This window comes from Centruroides sculpturatus, unplaced genomic scaffold (genome assembly GCF_000671375.1).
Source record: "Centruroides sculpturatus isolate CEXI.00-Female unplaced genomic scaffold, Cexi_2.0 scaffold661, whole genome shotgun sequence".
NCBI lineage: Eukaryota > Metazoa > Arthropoda > Arachnida > Scorpiones > Buthidae > Centruroides > Centruroides sculpturatus.
In genome coordinates, this window is record NW_019384963.1 from 54,762 (window position 1) to 66,107 (window position 11,346).

Below are 11,346 nucleotides of genomic sequence, written 5' to 3' on the forward strand. Positions count from 1 at the left end.
NTGTTAATAATTTCCAATGCAGCGCTCTGAGTCCTAATAACTTTTTTCAGCGTTACTTTTCCCCTTTTCCTTTATACTTCTCCCTTCAGAACCCTTCCTTCAATCTTTTCTTCACTCCCTTCTCTTTGTAGTGGGCTAAGTTTGCAAAAGCTGACAGCCCTTCTTCCTTTATTATTATTATTGTCACAGCTCTCCATCACCAAAGAAGTGTATGGTGACGGAGTACTAGTCTCTTCTATGGCGAAGAGTACTACCATGACCAAGGATATGTCTTCTGGCAAGACATGATCATTGCCTATTCATTACGCTCATGACACAGTTGCTAAGTTGGACCATTAAGAAATTTGATACATCTCTTGTAAAGACAAATATTCTGCAACTAAGACTGATTGAGAAATTTCAATATAAACTAAAACAAAAAGTTAATAAAAATGGTTGGGAAGCTGGATCTACAAAGGAGTTGGAGGACAAGATCTAAACCAGACTTCACCATTTCAAAGCTGACCACTCCTGGAAGTTATGGAATGGGTTAAGACTAAAGTTTGAATTGTAGCCAATTGCAGTCCTGATCATCTCATGTGAATGTTAAGCAACCTATCTATATCCAAAAAACTTTATTTTAAAATAAATAATCACTTTTAAACAACTTTGAAATTTGTGCAATTTTTAGGATACACAACATTAACTTAAAAATTTTAAGTAAAATGCTTTTATTTATATCAATAACTACATCATTTATGCAATTTTAAATATAACATTAATTTTTAAAACTGACACTTACCAATTCATATCTTTTAAACTGCTCTGTGCTGCACATGGTTGACGACAAAGAAGGACAACAACAGAATCAGCTTTAGCTGGAATAAATCCTAATACAAAGACATTACGACATCCACAACTATAACATTCGAGTACAGTTTCACCCAACGGACCATCTTTATGCAAAGTAACTTCTTTATGCTTAGCTCTTACTAAATGGTTCAAGATATGGCTAAAAAATACAAATTAGACTAAATCAATAAAATATAATAATTTAATTATGTATATTTGTAATACAACAATCCACAAAAACAAATACAGTAAGATCCTACTTAACGTGGGGGATGCGTTCCTAGACAACAAAGCGCTAAGTGAAGTAATTTTAACAGAGTAAATAGGATAGGGAAACATGCAACCAAATATCAACAAATTTTACTTTCTGTGTGCCTATGTTAAATAACACAAACATATGAACACAGAAATGTAAAGTTCATTTTTTGTAATGAAGGTCCTGACTTTTCTGAAATTCTTGTTTCTTTGCAATAAAGTCGTGAAGTTACATTTGTTGCTTTTTTACAATTTGATCAATGATTTCGGTTATCATTACCAAACTTTCACTAAGGAAATCTGTAGAGAAATTTTTTGGATTCTTTGTTTTCAGAATCTCTATTTTCCAGTTCCACATGAATTCCATGTTCTGCCAGTTCTTGAAGGTCGTTGTAAGGCTCTCACCAGAAACCTGCTGCAACTCCTCAATATCATGCTCATCTATACCTGGCTAGTTGGACTGTATCGATTAGGTTGAGTTTGGTCAACCGAATGATAAAGCGATAGTCTCTTCTTGTTGAGAATTCTTAAATACCTTTAGCCATAACTTCTTCCACATTTTGTTCATGCATTTATCAGTTAATTCTTTCCAAACGAAGTCGATATTTCTTTTGGCATCCATAATGTTATATTTTTTCCAAAATTTCAACAAACAAACATAGATTTAAAGAAAGTACACACTTTTGCCACCTTTTGATGATTGGTTTGTGTTCGCAAATAATCGTATTATATATATATGAATCAATGAAATGCTGTGATAATTTAAATCAGTGTAAATTTTGAGTTTTTTAAAGCTTTGAACAGCGTTATAAGAATCAGCGTTAAGCGAGGTCTTACTGTATTTAAAATGCATTCTTAAAAAAATTAAAATTCAATATAAATTTTTTCCATAATTATAATCTTTTAAAAGTACAGTTATTGCCATTCTGCATTCTATTAGCACCTTAATTCAAGAAAGTAATTAAATTTTTTTTAACTGAAAAATTATTTATATGACCAATAATAGAATGTTTAAATTTTTAACTATTAATCATATATGAAATATGACAACACACAATTGTTATAATCATCTAATAGATTATACAAGGTGGCCTATCTAAAACTGGCCCCACTTACCAATTGAATAATTGGTAAATATTCTTTACTTTTTAAATCTTGAAACAATCCACTTACTCAAATAACTCCCTACGAGTGGCTAATGAATGGAATCAGAGTAGGTTGCAGTGCGTGCATAAACGCAGACTGCCAAATCTCGAGGGTGCCGATACTGGTCAATGTCAAATGTTTCTTTTGTCGCACCATTAGTATACTTCAAAGGATGCGACAGGGTTGTAAATTTTAAATGTTTCTCACCATAGCTGTAAAAATCTAAATATGTTAAACTAAATAGATTGTCCATTGTTTGTTTTCTAACTAATTTGTTTAGGACCAGGTGTCCACAGAAATTTCCAAAATTTACTTTTCAGTCACTCTCATTGAACTGGAAAAATTTCTATCTTTATTACATCCAATATTACAAAGAAATCAGTCCCCACTGTACTCGGCTAGAGACTGGTTTGGTTAAGCTTTTGTTCAAGTAAAATTCTGGCTCTTTCAGCAGGGTTTTATTTATGTCCCTAATTCCCTAATCTCTTAATTATTTAACTACTTCTTAAGTAAAAATAAGTTGAAACTGATTACTTTATACTTGAAGATTTGTAGTCTCAGGGAAGAAGTGGTTAAGATAAATTTTTATGACAACAGATACATAAATCGTAAATTTAAGGAAAATAAATTCTAGAGCTTTTTCTGTACCTCATGCATCTCTCTCATTCATTAAATTTAGTTGTAAATGATGCTGCCAAAGTATCAGTTTATTTTTTAACATTGTACAAGAATTGTATACATTTTATTTCTGCATCCCTTATAGATGAGACATACTAAATTATAATATTACTAGTTTAACATTGAAATCTGTAAGTAATACAAGATAGGAGAGCAGAATAAATATATCAAATATTTATTCTGCTCTCCTACTATAAATCTACTTGCTATCCGCTTAATGGGGTGAGGGTGGCCAAATATCTAGCAGGCAGGCTGCTAACAGCCCAGAACCGGTCCTGGATAGAATCATTGGAAGCATTATACAATACTTTGATGTGTAGCTTCCACCAGCTAAATCACCTGAGGCTGGTGCTCTGTAAAGCACATGTGCAAATGCATGTAATCTGGCTGCTCGGAAGCTGTCCCGTATTTGACAATACAACACCTCCATTCAGTCACTGATATTCGAATATACAATAGCAATCTTATTGTTTTTTTCACATGTAGTATAGAAATTTGTAATAAAATACATAATGTGGTTATAATAAAATATTAATTTTAATTAATTGAAAGTATGTCAAAATATGAAAATAATTGCACAATATTTATTTCTATTTTAGAAAATACAAGGGAAGCGGCACTTCCACCGCTTCCAAGGACGACATGCCACTTATGTAGTGTATTTCACAATCTGCATTAAATAAAACATACAATATACTAATAATATTATTGTCTTATTTAGTTTTTAAACAAATCTTAGCTAAAAAATAAAAATAAAAATTACCTCCCAGAGGTATTTCCTCGTCCATTACAAAACCATCTTTTGCACACATTACACTGTACAACACAACATGGATCATGAATACCACAGTACCTAAAATAAAAATAATTCAAATTATTTTATCTAAAAAAAACATGCCATAACATTTTTATATATTTTTTAATCTGATAAGGTAAATTTATAAAAAGATTTCAAGTTACATACAATTGAAAAAAAATGCTTTATAACTTTTAATTAATTTGTTAAAACACAAAATAAAAAAATTCCTAATATACGAGCGCTAAGACGGCTTTTCTTTTTCACTAGACTTATTACACCATCAATGAAACGGAAAACAAATTTTAGAAAGACTTATTTATTTATTTCAGTATGCATTTTGGATAATTATATCCCTTTTCAACTCTTGTGTTACAACTATACAGGGAAAATTAGCATAACGTGTACAAGTTAGTAAAAAATTTACTAAAATGTTACAAAATTGTAAAAAAACTTACATGAGACTTACATGGACTATGAGAAATGCAGGAGTTGTGACATTAGAAAAAAATATGGATGGTGATTATTGCTTAACAGGTATAAGCTACAATAATGATTAAATTGGAAAAGATTTACAAAAGGGGAACAATTAACATAGATGTAAAAAATTTTTTTGAACTTACAGCAAACATGACGGCCTGGTACATAGTGTTGGAAAAAAACATCCCAGTAAGAAAATCTAATAACATTCCTTAATAAACATTTAAATATTTTATACTAGGACAACTGGCTTTCTTATACCATTAGAAAGACTATTGCTATCATTTTGACAACTATAATTATATTAAAGTTTTTTTTTTTATATTTCCTAGATAAGTAAATATCTGTTTAATAACAAAATAGATGCTTCAAAAGAGAAATAATAAATAAAATCTTAAGTGATAATAATCATTAAAAAATGACAATGAAGACATCATAATACTTATTGCATTGAAATCCTTAAATTTACTTTCATTTAAAAGAGACTTGAATTTTAGAATATAATTTGTATCTAATTCTTAAAATTTTGTGATATTGATATGAGATTTGCTTTCAGAAAGATCTTACAAATAGTTTCAAATTCTACATTGTTACTGTACATAATATATTACAAGAGGATGTGACCAATGCATATATTGAAAAGAGACAATTATACATTATATTATACTAAATAATTACACTACAGTAGAACCCCTCTAGTCTGCCCTCAACTAGTCCGTCACTCCGATTAATCCGACCGTGGTCGGAGTTGAGAAACTTGTCCCGACTCGTTGGTGACTCACTGTCCGTGGCGTTTTTCTGTGTTCATTACAGTATGTTTTACAGTGTGTGTACCTGTACATGTACAGCTTTGTGTGTGTTTTCAATATGTCAGGAGTGAAATGTAAACACGTTACTCTTTCATTAAATGAAAAATTAGCAGTGCTACAAAGACTGGACAAAGGGGAAGATTGTTTATTTTACTTTTTTCTGGTAATCCGACCTTTTTTGCATTCCGACCATACCACCAGTCCCAAAGGTGACGGATTAGAGGAGTTCTACTGTATATAAATTTCCAATAAACTAAATATGAAATTCTTAACAAGTAAGCTTTTTTGAGAAGAAAAATAAGAATTATTTTGATTAACATCAGAACAGAAAGCTTGGTTATCCAAAAAGCAGGGGTGCACAACCTGCGGCCCGCGGGCCACATACGGCCCCTTATCAATGTTTATGCGGCCCGCGGACGGTACGGGCCAAATCCCTTCTTTTGAAGTTTCTAAGTGTAGAACTTTTCCCTTTCACAAAGTCATTAGCACCCAACTGTATTATAACTTTCCCTGAAGTGAGAAATGGGGGGTTGTTCTATAAATAAGTCTATTTCCAGCTAAAGCCTGGACTCCACATTACCTGAAAACAGAAACTCAGAAACAGAACTGAAACATATAGAGTTTTAGTTTCAGTTATGTTTTCGTTTTAACTTGACTCCACTAGAAATGCGCCATCTGTTGATCAGTTCTNATGATTCCAATATGATTTCATCTTATACTTTATGAAAATTCAATATTGTTTTCATTTTTCTATGTAACTCTCTGTGTTGTTTCATGCATAAACATATTTGCTACTGTCCTGCTGCATTTTGTGTCAATCACAGCTGTATTTGTCGATTTTTTCGCAGTTTATTGCTCCGTGCTTAACTTTTGGCAGTGAGTGTATAACCGACCATCTGACCTTTTTCACACCACATGCTAGAGGTTGGACAGACATTTGTCTGGTGTCAGCAGAACTGGCGCAAATAGTAGAGAATTGCAAAACTTTATTATGTACCTCGGCAAGTGACCATAGGTTTATCTTTACGCAAATAAAGCACATAAATATCATCAACAAGAATGCTCAGGTGAACATAAAACAGACAAATTGAGACCTCTTTCGTTACTTATTTAATGAAACTTGGATAAAACATGACTTCCCACACATTCATATGAAACAAGACATTGATACCTTTGTTGAACACGTGACTAAAGGCATTCAAAATGCAGGCAACCAAGCCGGTAAGATAATTACTGCAAACAAAAGAAAAACCCATTGGTGGACTAATGAGCTAGACAAACAAAAGAAAATAATTAACAAAACAAGAAAGCGATATCTAAGGATGTTGGACAAAGAAACCAAGCAAAGAATTTGTGATAAGTACAAAAAATTATTTAAAGAGTATAAAAAGAGTATAAATGCTACCAGAACAAAAGCTTGGAGACAATTTTGTAACAAGGCAAACTCCAAAGGTCCATGGGAAATTCCATATCAACTCGTCTTTAGAAATAAAAAGAAACTTAAGCTATCAGACATTGTTGATTGGAACAAAGGAATAGAAGATAGTGGAGACTACAATATCGAACATAACATTAATAGGATCCTTGATTATCATTTTTCTATGGATACCAATTTGGATAACTGTAACACAGATGGCCAGTCAGATACAGAAGTAAACACTAACGAATACTATGAAACTTGCAGATTATTTACATTCAAAGAGATAAGACATGCCATCTCTTCTCTAAGAAATAAAGCACCAGGTCTGGATAGTATAACAGCAGAAATGTTAAAAAATGCTTTTGAGGAGATCCCAATCGTATTTGTTTATTTATACAATGAATGTCTCAAGCACGGTTACTTCCCAGCAAATTGGAAGACGGCGAACATAAAGTTAATCCCAAATCACAATAATCCATCTAGTCCTGGTGATTACAGGCCAATTAGCATACTCTCTGTGATGGGAAAAGTCCTTGACGGACTTATTATTAAACGGATCAACAGACACCCGTACAAGAATGGTCATATGCACCAAAACCAATTCAGATTTAGAACAAACAAATCAATGATACACATGGCACTGAGCGTTAAAGAATTTGTATACAAAGCATGGGAGGAGAACAAACACGCTTTATTAATAGCAATCGATTACAAAAAAGCCTTCAACCACTTAAGATGGCCACTCATAAAAAAAATCGCTTCAAAGATGTTAACAATCCAAGAAGTTTATGCTTCTGACACAATATAGTGCTATAAATTAAGACACTTGGCGGATTTTCTCATCTTTATTTATAGCACTATATTGTGTCAGAAGCATAAACAAATAGCAAAGCACGGTTTCATATCATCAAAAAAAAAAAAAATCCAAGAAGTGTCAACAAATTATTAAATAGTTACTTAAATGAAATATTCATCAAATTTCACTCCAACTACATTCATATAAGGAGAACAATAAACAGGGGTTGCCCACAGGTTGTAGCGGCCCAGGGCTATGGAATTTGGTGTTCAATAAACTACTGACGAATTTTGACCATTGCAATGATCTAAAGGTCCAAGCTTTTGCTGATGACTTACTAATAATGATAGCAAATAAAAATTGCGATAAACTGACCGATGAAGCTAATGGAACACTTCACAAAATACTGCAATGGAGCAAGGAACAAATACTCCCAATTAACTATGCAAAGTGTGAAGCAATGGTGTGTACTCAAAAAAATAAACGTGGACAGTTACAAAAAACCCTTAAACTTCGTATGGATAATAACAGAATTAAACAAGTGAAAGTTTTGAAATACCTTGGAATATTCTTTGACCCAAAGTTCAGTTGGCACCATCATGTAAATGAAATTAGCAAGAAAACGAGTCAAAGAGCTAACCTCCTCAATTGGATTAGACGCACTTAACAACACACGTTTGCAAAAAATTACTGTCAATACAGAGAAGAGCAGTGATAAGGATTACTCGTGCTTATCAAACAGCTTCGACAGATACAATACTGGTACTGGCTGGACTAATGCCAATACATATCACGGCAAGGAGGATATTGAAAAACGTATTAAAAATAAAATGATTCCAAACAGCTATTGGAATATACCTGATATTACTAAAAAATACAAAATTGATAGAACTAGTAATGATATATGCCTCCAACTACACCCAGCAGACATGCACAGCTACAAAATAAGTTTCGATTATAATCCCGAAACAAACAGATACTTTCAGTGGATAGTGTACACAGATGGTTTTAAGCAAGAGTGCGGAGTGGGAGCTGGTGTGTGCATTCAAAACAACAATAATACAATATATCAGTCCAGATTAAAACTTGCTAAACATTGTAGCATTACGCAAGCTGAACTATGGGCCACGTACAAAGCAATCATCCAAATAAAAGATAACTTAAATAAATACAAATGAAACATAAAATTCCTTATTGACAGTAAGGTGGTTCTTCATGTCTTGGCAAAAACTGAAAACATCACACTACTGGGCAAAGAAGTTATTAAGGTAGTACAATATCTCAGTACTACCCACAATATTCAATTCAGTTGGATACCAGCTCATAAAGGACATAAAGGAAATGAACTGGCTGATTCTTTGGCCAAAACGGCTGGTACTCTCAAGGTGCAGGATACATATACCAGGTTACCAAAATCAACACCGAAAAATTCCTTAAACGAATGGGCACTAATTGAATGGCAGAAAAATTGGAATAATTCTGCAACGGGGAGACTTTGCCACCAGTTTATTCCCTCTATTACTAATCGCATCAAGGCTAATTACGAGAGCTGTTCGGAAAGTTTGCGGCCTCACATAGAAAAACAAACAAAATAATGTTAAAACTTTTTTTATTTTTCAATGTAATCTCCTCTGTTAGCAATGCACTTATTCCAGCGATGTTCTAGCTTTTTTATGCCATCACAACAGGTCGATTTGTCAAGGTGTGCAAAATACTCGTTCACTTCAGAGATGACTTCGTCATTTGAGTGGAATCTCTTTCCAGCCAAGAATTTTTTTAGGTTTGGAAAAAGGTGGAAGTCACTGGGGGCCAAATCAGGTGAGTACTGTGGATGTGGAACTAATTGGAAGCGAAGTTCGTTTATCTTTTGTTCAGTGATTCTGGCAGAATGTGCAGGTGCATTATTGTGGTGGAAAAGAACTTTTTTCTTCTTCAAGTGTGGCCTCTTTTCTTCGATTTCTTTCTTCAGTTTTTCCAAAAGTTCACAGTAATAGACAGCATTAATGGTCTTTCCTCTTTCTAGGTAGTCAATAAAGATGATGCCTTTAGCATCCCAAAACACCAAGGCCATCACTTTACCCGCTGATGGAACTGTCTTTGCCTTCTTTGGTGGTAGCAAACTGTGGTGTTTCCATTGCTTTGACTGTTCTTTTGTTTCAGGAGTGTAGTAATGGATCCACGTTTCGTCAGTAGTCACAAACCGACGCAAGAAATCCTGTGGGTTTTTCTTTTGACATCAAAGTGAGAACATGTTTTTGCTCGGCGGTCAGCAGATGCGGCACCCACCTTGCTGAGACCTTCGTCATACCCAAATCTTCGGTTAGGATGTGGTGCACTCGGTGGACAGAGATGCCTGTTGTCTCAGCTATCTCACGCGTTCTCAAACGGCGATCTGCTAATACCAAATCGTGAATTTTGTCGATGTTTTCTTCAATGACAGCGTTGACGGCCGTCTGCTGCAAGGGTCATCTTCCACACTTTCTCTGCCAGATTTAAAAAGGGCTGTCCATTTTTTCACAGTGGTGTACGAAGGAGCAGACTCTCCTAAAACTTCATCCATGTCAGCTTTGATTTGAGATGGGGTCAACTCTTTTTTCGTCAGGTATTTTATGACCGCACGAGTCTCCGTCTTCTCCATTTTTGACAAAGAATGTGCACACTGACTATCTGCTAAGCTGTCGTGGCAAAACTTTTTGACAAATCAAGCGGAAATTGGTATCGTATCTTTAGCAAAGATGGCTGAATTATTTCCGCCAAAAATTAAATTGATCGCAGCGCCGCATATAGGCAAGGCTGCAAACTTTCCGAACAGCCCTCGTACTACAAACCTAGATCCGAAACCACCCAATGTTTAACGGGGCATGGCAATTTTATAGCCTACCTCTACCGCTTTAAGAGAAACACTAATGAATGCCAGTGCGACAATAATAGTGTAGGAGATGCCATACATTTTATATTCCACTGTGAATGATATGAGGATCAACGCATTCCATTCTATAGGGAATGCATTCAAGGTCATAACTGGCCACCAACACTACAAAACATTTTTCATAAGAAAAATCTCTGGAAGTGTTTTGAAAGGTTTATTGAAAACACCAGGGCTCTTCTGCCAGATTTCTACAGGAAAGAAAAAATTCTCGAGAATGAAAACAAGAACAGACAAGATGAACAGGAAGACAGTGAAAAATCAGAAAAGTGATGTTATCAGCAATTGATTGATCGGCCATGTAGAATTCTTCTGTACATAGTTTAGTTGTCTAGTATTAGTTTAGTTTTAGATTCTAGAAAAAAAAAATCCCATTTATATGTATCAGGTCCTCACATACTGTACCATGTAATCTGTATTATTATATCACAGTAAGCTGATATTTACATTCTCTCTGTGTATAAAAATTGTAACCAGTTCTTAATTGTAATATTGCAGTGTTCAAGGTTAGTTTATACCTACCCATATGTAATTTTACTGTAACCGGACCATTTCTTGTAATTGTTACTACTGTATAATGGTCTTGTCAACTTTTGTAATTTTGGTTATTCCGTCACACCCATATCCCGAGATAACTCGGGCAAGTTACATAGCGTTACAAAACAAACGGTTTTTTGGACCTCCCCAAAAAATTTTTTTGGATTTTTGGATGTTTTTTACGTCTCCAAATTTTTTCAAAAATTTTATCACAATTTTAATTTACCTTTAATGATGCACGATTAACGCTTAATTGTTTTTAATGTGATTTTTTTATCAAATTTAATTCATCGTTCTAAAGTTGTAGTGCACAGATTTTACTTGGTAAAGTTATTTAAAGCTAGTTTCTGATGTCAAAAATGACCTCCAATAGTTTTTTAATTTTTTAATTAATATATTTTATTATATATACATTTAATTAAGTCGGGGGGTCAGAAATCACAATAAAAATTTTAATTTTTTAAAAATATTTAAAAATATACCGCCAGCTAGTATTCACCCTACTATAAACCCATCGCCTCCCGAGACTTCTATGAGAATGTCCTGGAAAATCCAACTCCAGCTGTGTTCAAAGTCATCCAGCTGTGTAAACAATGACTCATCAGCGTCAAATTTCACAGAAAGGTGAGACAATGGAAAATAAAGTTTGAAGCTTTTTCTTCAAAATTAACA

The 11,346-nt window shown here is 33.8% G+C and overlaps 1 protein-coding gene across 2 annotated transcripts in view; it reads right to left on the reverse strand.

Moving 5' to 3' along the window:
• Positions 1–751: 751 nt before the first annotated feature.
• LOC111632474 (putative regulator of nonsense transcripts 1) overlaps positions 752–11,346 on the reverse strand; it is a 45,551-nt gene continuing 34,956 nt past the window's right edge. Inside the window, exons 3-4 of one of the 2 annotated variants that reach the window (XM_023376896.1) lie at positions 3,674–3,763; positions 752–991 (exon numbers count right to left, since the gene is read on the reverse strand). In XM_023376896.1, the coding sequence (XP_023232664.1) occupies positions 778–991; positions 3,674–3,763 (304 nt within the window). In that variant the 3' untranslated portion in view covers positions 752–777. The remainder of the gene's footprint in view (positions 992–3,673; positions 3,764–11,346) is intronic. The other variant, XM_023376895.1, reaches the window with a different exon arrangement.